This window comes from Nicotiana attenuata, unplaced genomic scaffold (assembly GCF_001879085.1).
Source record: "Nicotiana attenuata strain UT unplaced genomic scaffold, NIATTr2, whole genome shotgun sequence".
NCBI classification, from domain to species: Eukaryota; Viridiplantae; Streptophyta; class Magnoliopsida; order Solanales; family Solanaceae; genus Nicotiana; species Nicotiana attenuata.
The window spans coordinates 106351-123693 of record NW_017670626.1 but is presented as its reverse complement, the minus strand read 5'-3'; the positions used below and the strand labels follow the sequence as shown (position 1 = coordinate 123693).

The window sequence follows — 17343 nt, the reverse complement described above, 5'->3', positions numbered from 1 at the left end:
CTGTCCGGCCAATGTATAAACAGCACCACTGCTTCAAGTTCTTCTATTGTTGTTTTGATGTTTTCATTCTCTTCTGGCTCTTAAATGATATCAAGCCTTGAATCCACGTCCGTTTGCCCACCTTCAGTTGAGGTTTGTGTTGCTAAATCCTCAACTGAATTCATTAATTGTTATTTTTTGTCTGCACCATCATTCATTATGCTCGAATCCGCCACTGAATTGATACTTCTGGAAGCCTGCTAATCACCACTTATTTGTCTAATCCCCCATTGTGAAGGGAACTTAATAACTTGATGTAAAGTAGACGAAACAACATCCATATCATAAATCCAAGGTCTGCAAAGAATCATGTTATACGCCATATCCGTATCTATCACTTGAAATTTCGTATCCTTGACAACCCCTCCTGCAAATGTGGTATGCACTATTTCCTCTTTTGTAACAACACTTGAATTGTCGAATCCAGATAAGGTTCGTGCTTTGGGCACCATTTTGTCATCAGCTTGCGTCTTGTTTACCACTCTTAAAAGAATGATATTTACGGAGCTACCTGGATCAATCAAAACTGGTTTCACATTAGTATCATGTACAAGTAAAGATATTACCAGTGTATCGTTGTGAGGGGTCATCACGCCATTTGCGTCTGCATCATCAAACGTTATGCTATCTTTTTCCAAAACTTGGTGAACTTGCTTTTTGTGGGTAATCGTGACTTTTGATGTCTTTTTTGCTGCCATATATGTCACACCGTTGACCTTCTCTCCTCCGCTTATCACATTAACCGTTCTTTTTGGTGATGGAGGTTTTGGTGGCTCTTGTATATTGTTCATATACGTTTGCTTACCCCTCTCACTAAACAAATCAGTTAAATAACCTTGTCTTAACAAATGCTATATTTTACCTTGTAGCAATCTGCAAGCTGCTGTTTTATGACCGTGGTCGATATGAAACGCGCACCAGAAATTTGGATTTCTTCTTCTAGGGTTCGATCTCAATTCTTTTGGCCACCGCACCTTCTCTCCCAAACTTCTTAAAATAGCTACCAACTCAGAAGTGCTAACATTGAAACTGTAATCACCAATCTTTGCCTTTGTATTAACATTGCCATCCCGCGTATCTCGCTCTTTTCCAAACTTGGATGATGAACCCACATCTCTATCTCTTGATATAGAATCGTACCTCGGATTCTCTTGTTTAGAACGTGAATCCCGTCCTGCTGGTCCCATGTAAGGTTCGTACCTATTCTTATCGGACCTTTTTCAGTTTCTGGTCGCCTCGAACTTGTTCTTTCATCTCCCCGTGATTGAGTGATAGTGTCTTCCTCTATCCGCAGCTTCGTACTATACCTGTTGTAAATATCATTCCAAGTTATAGCAGGGAATTCTCGTAAGCTTTCCTTGAGCCTCCTCATGACTTCTGAGCTTTTTTCTTTTAAGTTACTTGCAAACGCCATGGCCGCCCAGTTATCAGGTACCCGCGGTGACATCATTCTTTCACGCTAAAATCTATCCACAAATTTCCTGAGTAGCTCCGTATCTCCTTGTTTTATTTTGAAGATGTCTTCCATCCTCTTTTCAACTTTTTGAGCCCCTGAGTGTGATTTTTATAAATGAATCTGCAAGCTCAGCAAAAGAATCAATAGAATTTTCCGGTAAAAGAGAATACCATGTTAGTGCTCCTTTTGTGAGTGTTTCGCCAAATTTTTTGACCAGCACCGACTCAATTTCTTACTTGGTTAAGTCATTGCCTTTCACGCCAGTTTTAAAAGCAGTTACATTATCTCGTGGGTCGGTTGTTCCATCATACTTCGAAATATCAGGCATTTTAAAATTTTTTGGAATCGGCAAGGGAGCGACACTTGGCTTCTAGGATTGTTGTGAATATTTATCAATATCCACTCCTTTAATCACTGGTGGCACATTAGGTATTTGTTCTATGCGATCATCTTGCTCCTTGAGCTTGTTTCTACAAAGTTAGTACTAAACTTTGTAAATTAGAATTATTTGAGGTACCTAACCTTCCATCGCGAGATTCGTTGGGAGTTCCTCCGCTGTCCGAATTTGCGAGTCCCGAACGTGGGTTTTCTATGATTGCAGTGTTGTTTGGAGGTGGAGTTGGTGGCACAGTTGGCAATCCACTGATAAAAGCTTGAAGAGCATGGTTGACGTGTTCTACAATTAGCTGTTTCAATGTGTCCTCGGCAGTTTGTTCGTCCCCTTGTTGATTATTCGTATGTGATGTTGATCTTTGAGGTGACCTCTCTCGGGAGTGCTGAGGAGAATTTTGAGGTGAAGGGATTAGAGTTCAACCCTCTTGTTAGTTCTATTGGTTGTTGTCGTTGGCAGTCGACATGATTGTTTGGCAGAAAAATGGATTTTGAAAGTGAAAAGATTATCAATTTCCCGGTAACGGAACCAATTTGTTTAACCAAAAATATATCTTTCGGTCAAAGACTAATTTTAGAAGAAAACGGGCTTCTGATAACCAAGTTTAGCTTCACTTTTACAAAGATATCAAAGGAAAATAACAAGAATAATTAAGGAAATAATTGATTGCAAGGTTAAAGCAGAGAATTTCGAGAAAAGCAGAAAAGTAAAGTGAATATATTTCAATATTGTCTTAGATGATCCTTACAAGTGAAATTCCCTCCTCTTATATAGAGGTTTACAAATATAATGTTTCCTTCCATTTATGACTAAATAATTATGAGCTTTAATGGTATTAATGATCCGTTATAATTGGTAATCGTAACTGCTCACGAGGATTTTATAACGATTCTGATTCCCCCTCCTCATTAATTGAAGGGTCATGAATCTTCCCTTTCTACCGTCTTGATTCATTCTGCTCGTGTCTTTTTATTGACTTATTTAGGCTTGCTCGTACCTTTCGTAACTCGTTCACCTTTTATATTATGATATTCCAGTTGTCTTCTTCTCATTGTTCCACGTATCATGTCCTATTTGCCAAATGTAATTCCACGTGTATTATTTATTTTCCACCAATACATTGTACGCTTTTCTCAAGCATTGTGTAATTTTTCATCCTTCGGCAGGATCACAAGCAAGGCACTTAAGGGTCGTTTCGTATGATGAATGAGCAAAAATAATCTTGAGATAAAAATTCAGTACCGCCTTATTCCTTGTTTGGATAATTTATCCAAGTTAAAAAATAGTACTGGGATAACTTATACATGCCAGAGGGTCGATTAATAATTAAAGCAGTAAAATAGACAATCCCAGGATTAATACAATATACCAAAGTCTAAACAGTCAATAAGAAAATAATATCGGAATTAACTAATCCCAACATAACTTGTCTTCCAGCCAAACGACCGTTAATGTAAGAGATTAGGAAGCATTATACATAATCACACACCTACAACTTTCTCAATTTTGACACAATCTTGTAAATAAACCTATATTTTGAATACAAAGTTTCATGACTTTATAGAGTTTGCAACCAATATTCCTCTTTACATGAAGGTGTTCAGTACAGCTCCTTTTTTGACACGTGTTCTGACGACTCTAGAGTGAAAAGAAGATTGAAGAAAAGACATGCTAATTCTGAATAATTTTCAGTTGCTTAATTACCTGATGTGAAACTCTTTAGCAACTTATTATTTCATCTAAATGTCCTCAAAATTCAGTATCTTTCGGCTATGATTTTACCAATAAACATTACCAGCCAATCGGGACTTACTGTGTATGAGATAATAAGGCAACCAACGAGCCATCCATAATCTGCAATAGTTCACCATTGCAAATAAGAACTCTACTTGAATACCCTGATAATGCTAAATTACTGCCTTGACTTAAAATAAAATGAACAAAAAGGCTCTATAGCAAATACTCCATCGCAAATAAAACGTAATTAAGCAAGCCAAGCAGGATAAATTGAAGGGAAAATGTTCAAATTTACCCTACAGAATTACTCAATTTTGCCATATGTTACACTTCATATCCTTGCCATTAGTAAATCGGCTCATGCTTGCCCTCGCCATTGAAACAAACTTCAGCGCGAAATGGGTGAACTATACGTGTCCAAATTCTTTGAGGAAAAATGCTACAACTTTACCGTTCAGCTTTTGACTGGTTTAAAACTCTCTGTTTTGAGCTTCTTTAGTGGTCAAAAGCAAAAATAAAACTTTTTTCTAGAGATTGGGTAATATTAGACCAAAGGTTTAACATATGGCAAAGTTGATCAATTTTGAATAATACATGAGCAAATTTTACCTGTTACTTAAAATGTGCTATCGCAGTGATCCAACAAGTTCATCGTCCACCTATAAAACTTATTCTTCCAACTGCGAGATGTAAAGATAGCTAATTTCGACCATAAAACAGAAAATTCAACAAAAGGATCGAAAAACAAATTCATCATGAGCAGCTCGAGTTAACGTAAAGATGCCTACAGTTCACGAACAAATTTTTGTAAATGACAAATGTAATTGTTTGATAACGACAGCAGAAAAATTTCTTCAAACAGCATATAATTTACATATTGACTATTAATAAGGTTGTACAGACCCGAAATACCGAAAATCGACAAAGACAAGCAACTCATAGGCTTATTTGGGATTGGTGTGGAATAAGATATGGAGTGAAAACGGGGAAAGAGAGAGCTAAAAATGAATACACTTCTTTTTTCTTGGTTAATAATTTGTGAGGTAAACTAAGAATCCACCAAATTGTATGGAGAACTAGGTTTTCTATCAGTTCCCGCAGAACACACAACAGTAAGTAAATAACACGATAATATTTACGTGGAAAACTCCTAGCTCTCGGGATTAAAAATCACAACCTACACTCGTAGAATTTCAACATCACTAACTGAGCAACTTTAGATTACAACCTATTGTAAGATGGGAATTAAACTCTTAATCCCTCACCTAGCCTCTTTGTAATAACTATTACAAAGCTAACCACTTTGACTAACTCTAGTCAATACAAACACAAGGTTCATGAATTACAAAGTATCCTACGAGATGCTTCTTAATAAGCTGAGTAGGAGTTACAAGTGAATAACGTAAAAAAGACACAACAATACTAAGGACTCACGATGTATTCAATGCTGGGATATGGTCCTTTGTTATGTTGTTGTTTTGTTCTTCAATGCCTTAGAGAGAGTGAAACGGCTGCACACTTGAGAGTACATATATTTTTGGATTTTGCAAGTGTGTGTAATCTCTTTGTTTACCTTGAAAATGGTAAGTACAGTTAGATTTGATTTTGTGGTTCTAAAAAACGTGATTTATTTTTTTGCTAGTTGTTAAGCAATAGATGCTAAGTGTGTGACTAGAAAATAGGTTAAGAGCTTGAAGGTAACGTATTAAGCAAACCGAATGGCTGGGAATCGGGGCCTCGAGATGGCTAATATGGGGCCTCGAAGTTGAGCTATACGTTAGGCTGTGGACAATCGGCGAGGAATTAACAATTCTAAAGGCCTTGATGAGGGCTCTTTTATGATCAATGGTGAATACAATAAATGTAAGCAATAAATGTAAATAATAAGATCAAAGGAGAATATGTTCAGGTTAGAGAGCAGAGAATGCTCTTATTCTTGTATTGAATGTAGAGTGTTGTATATTGTACCTTACAAAAGGGCCCCCTTTATATAGGAGGAGAAACCCCAACATTGTACATGAGTAATTATTACAAAGAAAATATAGCTGGTACATCAATTCGCTAGTTTGGTACAGACTAGTGGTTCTCTTGCAGGTTTTGTCAACTTTGATCACTCGCCTTGGGAACTTGCCGCTCACCCATGATAACCATCGATTTGTGCTGCCCCGAGGTCGGTCATGAAGGATCCTCGAGGACTAACCTCGAGTTGTGCCTCGGGCCTTCAAGGTGAAACTTCGGCGAGGTACAATGGTCATAAAATCAGGCTCTCCGATTTTAGCCGCGCATAGATAGTCCCCGCGTTTCTTAGATTAAAAAAGATAAGAAACGATCTTGAATCCTCGCCCCTTCGATACTTCCATCACGACGGTAGTCATGCCCTATCGAGCGATTGACGCGACACAATAAGGTGTCTAAAGGCCGCGTCCATGCAGCCCTTTTTTGGAAGTCTCCGAATTAATTACAGCGGTTGGCTATCCTTTGGTTTGCTCCAACGTACACATTAGATCTCTATAAATACTTCTTCTTTCACCTCTTATTTTCCACTGCATCACCAAACCCCTAAAAGATTTCTTTTTACTTCTCCCTTGTGCTCTCTTCCGAAGCGGGATTTTCATTTCTCCTCAGAAATTTCTTAACAAGAATGGCGAAAACTTCTACCTCTGTTTCTCAAGAAGATGTGCCTTCCTCTTCCTTGAGCTCGTCTAAGGGAAAAGCAACAGAGCCCCCTCTCTGTTGGGGAATGCGTTCTAGGAGCCTTTGAAATGAACCCGTGCCCCGATATATCAGTATAAGACCGAAAAACACTCCTCGAAGCCGGGGCGACGCGAACCTCTGTCCCGATATATCAGTTTAATAGCAGATGCCGAAAGGGTGAAGACCGACTGCCGCTGGGGGGACGCGGTGTTAGTAGAGATTCCTTCCCGGGGGGAGGACATAACGATGCACAAGGCCGGTTTCCTCAGTGTGTATACTTATCCATTCACCCTTGGCCCGGTGGAGCCATTCTCGCCTTTAATAGACCCCGTGATCCTTGACTTCTACAAACGATATCGAGTGACTCTGGGCCAAATTCATCCTTCGTTCTGGCGCTTTGTTTACATGAACAGATATTACGCGAACATGATTAGTGGGATGCCCTTCACCCTTGACCACCTGGTCAGAATGTATAATCCTCAACTTTTCCGTGGGGGCCTCATTAAGCTCCACTGTCGGGCCTCGAGAGCCCTATTTGCTTGCACCGACGAGGTTAGGAATGGAGGGTGGATGAGCCGTTTCGTCCGACTTAGGACTGCGGACCTGATCCCAGCGGGGAGGATGCCGTTCCCCGAACGGTGGAACATGAAAGGTAAGTAGATATGCTAATGAAATGTTCTCTTGTTTCTCTTCGGATACGTTTCCCTGCCAACCGACTTCCTTTGCTGATGCAGCCGTCACAATGTATCCTAATGCGGTTAAGGATCACTCGGGTTGGGTCAACCAGCTGGATTCAATTTGCCCATACGTTGAGCGCGTGTGGCGCGTTCTGTCCCAGGCTCGATGGGAAGCCAAGGAGCATGGTGAGCCCATTCTTCTGTTGTAATTGTACCTCACAGATGAACTATCATTGATAAAGTCCTCATTCCCTGTGTTTAAATTTTGTGCAGGTCTGGGGGAGGTCTTCCTGATGAGGGAAGCATCGCTTGGTGAAGCGAATACCCCAAAACCTGATGAAGAGAAGAAAAGACGAATGAGGTTGTCGATTCAACCACCAAAATCCAAGAAAGCCAAAGTGGAAGAAACTAAAGTCAATTCGGCGGTCTTAACTCCTAGAGTGCTGGGGAATCCTCGAGCTGAAGGCGAAGGAAAAGATGATCCCTCGGAAGCTCCCGAGGGGCGAGAAAACCTGTCTGTCTCGTATGCTGCATAGTCAATGGCTTCTAAATCCGAACTTGATTCCGTTGTTGTCCTACCTCGGACTGAAGAGACCCTCGAGGGTGCTTCGGGTGATATCCCCGAGTTAATTGGCGACCAAAAATTTCCACGAGCGGAGGTGCGTTTATTAGGCTGTCCGAGTGAGCCTAGATTAGAAGCTTCCTAGAAATAGGGGACGGCCCCGATTGATCCAGTTGGGGTTATTGAAGTGAGCGATTCCCTCTTGGGATCAATCTTTTCTCCGAGGCAGATGCAGGATGCCCAAAATAAAAAGTCTTTTTATGGGGGGCGTCCGTCGGAGATAAAAATGTGTTTGAAAGGCTTTTTGCTACGCCTGAGGAAAAGCCTGAGCCTGACGTTTCGCTTATTTTCAGTGAGATCGACAGGCTCTGTGAGCAGGTAATCTCTTCGTAAATTCTGCTTGGTACCCCGACCTTTGTCTTGTTAACCTTGTTCCTTTCATGGTTCCAGGCTAAGGTGCTTTATAATCAAACTTTTGCCAAGTTTAAAACCGAGCTGACCCATTGCGAGAGTGAGCATATGAACCTCACCTTGGAAGCTGATGAGCTCAGAGCTCTTTCTACCAAAAGGGAGGAGGAACTCCGTGGCCTTCGGGATTGTTTGAAGGCGGCGTCCCGAGAAAAGGCTCATCTCACCGAGCAGGTTATACGCTCCTATTTGTTTTTTGTCTACATATTTATCCGACTTCAGTGTTGTAACACCTTCTGGCCTATCCTTGCAGCTTGAGAAGAAAGATGTCCTAATGAGGGAGGAACTCCGAGCCATGGTTTTGAAATTCTCGAACTCAAGCGGCATGTGAGTGAGATAGTCTCTGAGAGAGATACCCTTCACGGGGAGGTGGTCTCAGTCGGACGTCAACTTGATGATGCATGGGCGGAGAGTAATAAGTACAGGGATCTTTATACCAAGTTGGTTGCGGCATTATCCAAGGTTAGGGCTGAAGCCGAGGAGTTCGTATCCTCGTATAAAGACGATGTCGCTACTGCAAATGCTCAGACCAGGAAGGTGTCCGAGGAGGCCGAGCTGCGATTGACCCGAGCTGTGGAGCTGTCACGACCCCAGTTCACCCTCCATGAAACATGTCGTGATGGCACCTAGTTCCTACAACTAGGTAAGCCTAACAGTGCGGAATAACAAATTAACATTTGTGGAATAATAAACTAAAACTGAACATACGGAAATAACAACTGTATACAAGGCCACTCAGCCTATACAACTCGAAATATGCGGAAGTCTGCAACTAAATCCCAAAACCCGGAAACTTACGGGAAACACAGGCTAATAGAATGTAGTAAACTGCTCTACACCAGAATGTCTGAACAACATGAATGGAAAGAAAAGGAACTATCTGCTAAAGCCGGAATAGAGTAGAGACTCCTGGTCTGCGAACGTAGCAGATCTACCTCAAGTCTCAGCTAGGACTCTCCACCACAAGGATGATACGTCTGGGAGGAAGTACCTGGATCTGCACATGAAAAACATGCGCAGGAAGGGCATGAGTACACCACAGCAGTACTCAGTAAGTGCTAAGCCTAACCTCGGTTGGGTAGTGACGAGGAAGGTCAGGGCCCTACTGAGATAACATAATAAATAATGAGATAACAGAAATAGTTTAAATAAAGTCTACAACGAGAATCTAAACCAGGTAAATAAGGAAGAACAGTAATAGAAAGCAAAGGTAACAATACACGGAAAACTGCCCTCACAAGGAATAGTAGCCGGGGGATCTCTTGGTATCCCGAGGATCTCTTGGTATCCTCATCATCAACACTGGGATCTCTCGGTATCCCGAGGGTCTCTTAGTATCCTCAATAAGTAAGTCGGGGATCTCTTAGTATCCCGAGGATCTCTTGGTATCCTCAATAAGTAAACCGGGGATCTCTTGGTATCCCAATATATATATAGAAACACATGTGCCAGGGATCTCTTGGTATCCTGCACCCTCAGTCCAGAATATCTCAAGTACAGAGGGATCTCCCGGGAAGCCGTCCCGTAGTCCCAAATTAAACACACAACAACAACGATTCCTAAATCTCGGAACAATGCTAAAAATCAGGACACGAAGTAGTAAATTATAGCCTAACATGCTTCACAGAGTACAAATAGCACAGTTAAAGCAAATAAGCAGGTAAGCCAGCTAAACATGAGTCTCTCAGCTAGCACAGGTACAAACTTGCAGTTAAAATGAACAAGTAAATAAGAAAGCTCAATTTAAATACTTCAAGTAGAAACGGATTTACAACAATTAGCTCAAGTACGCGCTCGTCACCTCACGTACGGGGCATTCAAATATTCAAGATCATATCCTAAGGGAAAAAGGTCCCCCACACAAAGTTAGACAAGCCACTTACCTCGAACCGGCTCAATATCAACTAGAAATCACGCTCTTGCCACGAGTATCCGACTCCAAATGGCTCAAATCTATTCAATTCAATTACACATTGTAAATAACATCGCAAACACCTGGTTTTGCTAATAAATTCAAAGCTACGGCGTAAAATTAGGTGAAATGACCAAAATGCCCTCCAGGCCAACGCCCCGGAATCGAATAATTTTCATATTTTCAGAACCCTCGTACTCTCACGAGTCTAACCATATAAAAATCTCCCAAATCGGAGGTTAATTGCCCACTCAAAACTCAATAATTAGGTCTATGAAGTTTCTTCCAATTTTTGATCCTAAATTCGAATTCCAATGGTGTATTTAACAATAAAATGATGAAATATAACAAGAAGGGACCAAAGAAACGTTACCCAGTGATCTTCACTTCAAATCCCACTCAAAATCGCCTTAAACCGAGCTCCCAATTGATTTTTTGTAACTTATGAACTCAAACCCTCGAAATTTCTATTTCTGCCCAGGGATTTCCGGTTCTGCGGACAAGGGACCGCTTCTTCGGTCCCGCATATGCGGAAAAACAACTGCTTCTGCGGTTTTCACTTAAAGGACCAGAGTCCGCTTCTGCGGACACATAACGCTCCTGCGGTTCCGCTTCAGCGGAAAGGCGACCGCTTCTGCGGTTCCTGAGAGGGAGGGCAAATCTCGCTTCTGCGACGACCAAGGCCGCTTTTGCGGCTCCGTTTCTGTGGTTCCCAAGCCGCAGAAGCGGAAAGATACCAGAAGCAGCAGTGCTGCTATTTCTTAACTTCCAAAACTCTTCCGTTAACCACCCGAAATCATCCCGAGGCCCCCGGGACCTCAACCAAAAGTACCAATACCACCTAATACCTTATTCAAACTTGTACAAATCTTGAAAACTCCTAAACAACGTCGGAAACCCGAATTAATCAAAGATTCAAGCCTAAGGACTTCAAATTCCAACCAAACACGTTTTCGATCAAAAACCTACCTGAACCTCGTCCGAATGACCTGAAATTTTGCACACACATCCCAAATGACATGACGGAACTACTGCAACTTCCGAAATTCCAATCCGACCCTCGGATCAAAAACTCACTATCGGACCGGAAACTTCAAAAATTCTAACTTCGGCATTTCAAGCCTAAATGAGCTACGAGCCTCCAAAATACATTCCGAACACGCTCCCAACCCCGAAATCACCTAACGGAGCTAACGGAACCATCGGATTTCCATTCCGAGGTTGTCTTCACACTATTCTGATTACGGAACATTTTTCAACTCTTAAGCTCTCATTTAGGGACTAAGTGTCCCAAAACTCTCCAAAACTCAACACCGAACGTCCCGGCAAACCAAAATAGCAGAAATGAACTTAGGGGAAAAAGTTAATGGGGGATCGGGGCGAAATTTCCAAAAACGACCGGCCGGGTCGTTACATCCTCCTAAACTTAAACATTCGTTCGTCCTCGAACGAGCATAGAGAACATACCTGAAGTAGTGAAAAGATGAGGGTACTGGCTGCGCATATCCTGCTCGGTCTCCTAAGTTGCCTCCTCGGCCGGCTGACCCCGCCACTGAACCTTCACTGAAGCGATGTTCTTTGACCTCAACTTCCTGACCTGACTGTCCAAAATAGCCACTGGCTCCTTGTCCAGCTGGACTGAACTGAAATCCAACACATGCGACGGATCACCGTGATATCTCCGAAGCATCGAAACTTGAAATACTGGATGAACTCCGGCCAAACTGGGAGGTAAGGCAAGCTCATAGGCAACCTCCCCAACTCGCCTCAAGATCTCAAAAGGGCCAATAAACCTCGGACTCAACTTTCCCTTCTTCCCAAACCGCATGACGCCCTTCATGGGCGAGACCCGAAGCAGAACCCGCTCACCAACCATATATGAAACATCACGGACCTTCCTGTCCGCGTAACTCTTCTGCCTGGACTGGGCTGTACGGAGTCTATCCTGAATCACCTTAACCTTCTCCAATGCCCACTGAACCATCTCTGTGCCCAATAGCCTGGCCTCGCCCGGCTCAAACCAACCCACCGGAGATCTGCACCTCCTACCATATAAACCTCATACGGCGCCATCTGAATGCTGGACTGATAGCTATTATTGTTAGCAAACTCTGCCAGTGGCAAGAAATGATCCCAAGATCCTCCGAACTCAATCACACACGCACGGAGCATATCCTCAAGAATCTGGATAGTGCGCTCGGACTGTCCGTCCGTCTGGGGGTCAAATGCTGTGCTCAACTCCACCCGAGTGCCTAACTCCTGCTGCACGGCTCTCCAGAATCGCGACGTAAACTGAGTACCTCTGTCTAAAATGATAGAAACTGGAATACCATGCAAACGGACGATCTCCCTGATATAAACCTCCGCCAACCGCTCCGATGAATAAGTGGTACACACAGGAATGAAATGAGCGGACTTGGTCAGTCGGTCCACAATAACCCAAATGGAATCAAACTTCTTCAGGGTCCGTGGAAGTCCAGATACAAAATCCATGGTGATGCGCTCCCATTTCCACTCCGGAATCTCTATCTGCTGGAGCAACCCACCCGAGCGCTGGTGCTCATACTTCACCTGCTGGTAGTTGAGGCATCTAGACACATAACCAACTATATCCTTCTTCATCCGCCTCCACCAGTAGTGCTGCCTCAGGTCCTGATACATCTTCGCGGCACCCGGATGGATGGAGTACCGCGAACTATGGGCCTCTGCTAGAATCATCTCTCGAAGGCCATCAACATTGGGCACACAAATCCGGCCCTGTATCCTCAATACTCCATCATCTCCAATGGTCACATCCCTGGCATCACCACGCTGAACCTTGTCCCGAAGGACAAGCAAATGAGGGTCATCATACTGTCGCTCCCTGATACGGTCAAATAGGGAAGACCGGGAAACCACATAGGCTAGAACCCGACTGGGCTCCGAAAGATCCAATCTCACGAACTGGCTGGCTAAGGCCTGAACATCCATCGCCATAGGCCTCTCTGAAGCTGGTAAATATGCCAAACTCCCCAAACTCTCCGCCCGGCGACTCAAGGCATTCGCCACCACATTGGCCTTGCCCGGGTGATATAGGATAGTGATGTCATAATCCTTCAGCAGCTCTAACCACCTCCTCTGACGCATATTGAGATCCTTTTGCTTGAGTAAGTGCTGCAAACTCCGATGATCAGTATAGATCTCACAAGGCACTCCATATAAATAATGACGCCAGATCTTCAAGGCATGAACAATGGCAGATAACTCAAGGTCGTGGACTGGGTAATTCTTTTCATGTATCTTCAACTGTCTGGACGCGTAGGCAATCACCCTACCGTCCTGCATCAACACTGCTCCAAGGCCAACTCTCGAAGCGTCACAATAGACCGTATAAGATCCCGAACCGGTAGGCAACATCAAAATAGGGGTTGTAGTCAAAGCTGTCTTGAGCTTCTGAAAGCTCGCCTCACACTCCTCTGTCCACTGAAATGGGGCACCCTTCTGGGTCAATCTAGTCATAGGGGCAGCAATCGATGAAAATCCCTCCACGAAACGACGGTAGTAACCCGCCAAGCCAAGGAAGCTACGAATCTCTATAGCTGAGGATGGCCTGGGCCAACTCAGCACGGCCTCTACCTTCCTCAGATCCACCCGAATACCCTCACTAGAAATCACATGGCCTAAGAATGCCATAGAACTCAGCCAAAACTCACATTTTGAGAACTTTGCATATAACTTTTTCTCCCTCAAGGTCTGTAGCACGGTCCTCAGATGTTGCTCATGATCTTCCCGACTCCGGGAATACACCAGAATATCATCAATAAAACAATCATGAACGAGTCAAGATATGGCATGAACACACTGTGCATCAAATGCATGAAAGCTGCAGGGGCATTAGTCAGCCCAAATGACATAACAAGGAACTCGTAATGGCCATATCGAGTCTTGAAGGCAGTCTTCGGGATATCTGGCTCCCGAATCTTCAACTGAGGGTAACCTGAGCGCAAGTCAATCTTAGAAAACACCTGTGCGCCTTGAAGCTGGTCAAACAGATCATCAATGCGAGGCAAAGGATAACGGTTCTTCACTGTAACCTTGTTCAACTGGCGGTAGTCAATACACATGCGCATAGAACCATCCTTTTTCTTCACAAACAAAACAGGGGCACCCCACGGGGAAACTGGGTTGAATAAAACCCTTACTAAGCAATTCCTACAACTGATCCTTCAACTCCTTCAACTCAGGAGGAGCCATACGATATGGAGGAATGGAAATGGGCTGAGTGCCCGGCAACAGATCAATCCCAAAATCAATGTCCCTATCAGGCGGCATGCCTGGAAGATTAGCTGGAAATACATCGGGATAATCCCATACCACTGGAACAGAATCAACAGAAGGGGTATCAACACTAACATCTCTCACATAAGCCAAATACGTGGCACACCCCTTCTCAACCATGCGCTGAGCTTTATGAAAAGAGATAACTCTACTGGAAGTTTGATCTAAAGTACCACTCCACTCAATACGCGGAACACCTAGCATAGCCAGCGTCACGGTCTTGGCGTGACAATCAAGAATAGCAAAATGGGGCGACAACCAGTCCATGCCCAAAATAATGTCAAAATCCACCATACCGAGTATTCTGGTCTCAAAACGACGAATAGTAACCAAACATGACCGATAAATACGGTCCACAACAAGAGAATCTCCTACAGGAGTAGAAACATAAACGGGGGCACTCAAAGAATCCCGAGGCACACCCAAATAAGGAGCAAAGTAAGAAGACACATAAGAGCAAGTAGAGCCTGGATCGAATAGAACCGATGCCTCTCTGTGACAAACCAGAATAATACCTTTAATGACGGAGTCGAAGGCAACAGCCTCAGTACGGGCAAGGATACAATAATATCTGGCACGGCCCCTCTCTCGAGGGCGACCTCTATCTCCCCTACCTCCGCCCCTAGCTGGCTGGGCAGGTGGGGTAGCAGCGGGGGCTGTGACCGTAGCCTGAGAACCCCGAGGAGCACGCTGTGGCTGAGAAGTCTGTGGGGCGCGCTCCTCCCGAGTTTGGGGCAATCCCTCACCAAGTGACGTGTATCACCACACTCATAACAAGCTCTGGGAGGATGCGGTGGTTGTGACTAGGCTTGCTGGACTGACCTTTGGAAACACCCCGCGCAGGAGGCGCGCTAGAAACTGGAGGTGCATAGTAAGGCTCCTGAGGTGGAGGTGGAGCTGGAGTACTGCCGGCTGCTGGAAGAGCTGAATGTACAGGGCGACCCGAATAACCTCTGCCATAACGACCTGCTGATGGGGTACGGGCACAAGAGTAGTGACCCGACTCTCGAGACCTCTTGGCGTCCCTCTCTCCTCGCTCCCTGGCGAGCATACCCTCAATCCTCCTAGCAATACTCACTACCTGCTGATAAGGAATGTCCATCTCCAACTCTCGAGCCATGCTAGATCTGATGGGTGGAATAAGACCCTCAATGAACCTGCGAACTCTCTCCCGAACTGTAGAAACCAAAGCCGGTGCATGCCTGGCTAACCTGGTATAACGGATAGCATACTCTGAAACGGTCATAGCACCCTGGCGCAAATGCTCAAACTCTGCGCGCCATGCATCCCTGAGACTCTGGGGGACAAACTCTCTCATGATCATATCCGAGAACTGGGTCCAAGTCAGTGTAGCAGCCTCGACTGGACTGTCTATCTCATAAGTCCGCCACCAATCGTAGGGGCTCCCCGTAGCTGAAAAGCAGTGAAAGAAACCCCGCTGGACTCCATGATGCCCATAGTGCGGAGAATACGATGACACTCCTCTAGAAATCCCAAGGCATCGTCTGATGCTAATCCACTGAACACTGGGGAATCATACTTCTTGAACCTCTCAAGCTTGCGCTGCTCGTCCTCTGAAGCAGCTGACCCATCCTCGGGCTGAACTGGTGCTGCAAGTGGTGCCGGAATAATCTCGGGAACCTGCTCAACCTGCACTCGCTGCTCAGGAGTGTGGACGGCGGGAGTCTGTGCTCCTCCCCCGGCCTGGGATGTGGCTGCAGCAAGGGGAAGCAACCCCGCCTCAGCCAAGGTGGTGTACATGCTCATGAACTGAGCCAAAGTCTCCTAGAGCGCTGGAGTAGTAGTGGCAGTAGTAGGTGTGCCAGGTGCCTGGGCTCCGGCTGGATCTGCTGGTGGTACCTTGGCGGCAGCTCGCGTAGGTGCTCTGGCTGCACCACATGCGCGTCCTCGACCTCTCCCCTGGCCCCGGCCTCTAACGGCTGCAGTAGGGGGCGCGGGTGCCTGATCATCTCGAGTAGCACGTGTCCTCACCATCTGTGAGAGAATAGAAGTCAGAAGTTTAGAATTGATGTCCAAAATATCGCACGACGAGGAATTCAAATGAAATGAAGATTCTTCCTAACAGTTACATAGCCCCTCGTAGATAAGTACAGACGTTTCCGTACCGATCAGCGAGACCCTAATGAACCGGCCTGTGTTCCGTGACTCCTATGAACCTAGAGCTCTGATACCAACTTGTCACGACCCCAGTTCACCCTCCATGAAATATGTCGTGATGGCACCTAGTTCCTACAACTAGGTAAGCCTAACAGTGCAGAATAACAAATTAACATTTGTGGAATAATAAATTAAAACTGAACATACGAAAATAACAACTGTATGCAAGGCCACTCAGCCTATACAACTCGAAATATGCGGAAGTCTGCAACTAAATCCCAAAACCCGAAAACTCACGGGAAACACAGGCTAATAGAATGTAGTAAACTGCTTTACACCAGAATGTCTGAACAATATGAAAGGAAAGAAAAGGAACTATCTGCTAAAGCTGGAATAGAGTAGAGACTCCTGGTCTGCGAACGTAGCAGATATACCTCAAGTCTCAGCTAGGACTCTCCACCACGAGGATGATACGTCTGGGAGGAAGTACCTGGATCTGCACATGAAAAACATGTGCAGGAAGGGCATGAGTACACCACAGCGGTACTCAGTAAGTTTCAAGCCTAACCTCGGTTGGGTAGTGACGAGGAAGGTCAGGACCCTACTGAGATAACATAATAAATAATGAGATAACAGAAATAGTTTAAATAAAGTCTACAGCGAGAATCTAAACCAGGTAAATATGGAAGAACAGTAATAGAAAGCAAAGGTAACAATATACGAAAAACTGCCCGCACAAGGAATAGTAGCCGGGGGATCTCTTGGTATCCCGAGGATCTCTTGGTATCCTCATCATCAACACTGGGGATCTCTCGGTATCCCGAGGATCTCTTAGTATCCTCAATAAGTAAGTCGGGGATCTCTTAGTATCCCGAGGATCTCTTGGTATCCTCAATAAGTAAACCGGGGATCTCTTGGTGTCCCAATATATATATATATATATATATATATATATATATATAAACACATGTG

General features: G+C 44.4%; 1 protein-coding gene across 1 annotated transcript; it reads right to left on the bottom strand.

Annotated features, from left to right (window-relative positions):
• Positions 1-239: 239 nt before the first annotated feature.
• On the bottom strand, positions 240-1486 carry LOC109241666. The gene is made up of 3 exons (XM_019408425.1): positions 1044-1486; positions 606-852; positions 240-509 (listed from the first exon to the last, which is right to left on the bottom strand). The coding sequence occupies exons 1-3, from the start codon at positions 1484-1486 to the stop codon at positions 240-242; spliced, it is 960 nt and encodes a 319-aa protein (XP_019263970.1).
• Positions 1487-17343: the final 15857 nt, after the last annotated feature.

What these genes read in the sequence shown, in the direction of transcription:
- LOC109241666 (XM_019408425.1), bottom strand. Translation starts at nt 1,486, where the DNA reads ATGTCACCGCGGGTACCTGATAACTGGGCGGCCATGGCGTTTGCAAGT. An exon ending in ATGTTAGCACTTCTGAGTTG is followed by an intron (nt 853 to 1,043) that starts GTAGCTATTTTA and finishes TGATTTGTTTAG; the next exon opens with TGAGAGGGGTAAGCAAACGT. An exon ending in CCCCTCACAACGATACACTG is followed by an intron (nt 510 to 605) that starts GTAATATCTTTA and finishes GTGGTAAACAAG; the next exon opens with ACGCAAGCTGATGACAAAAT.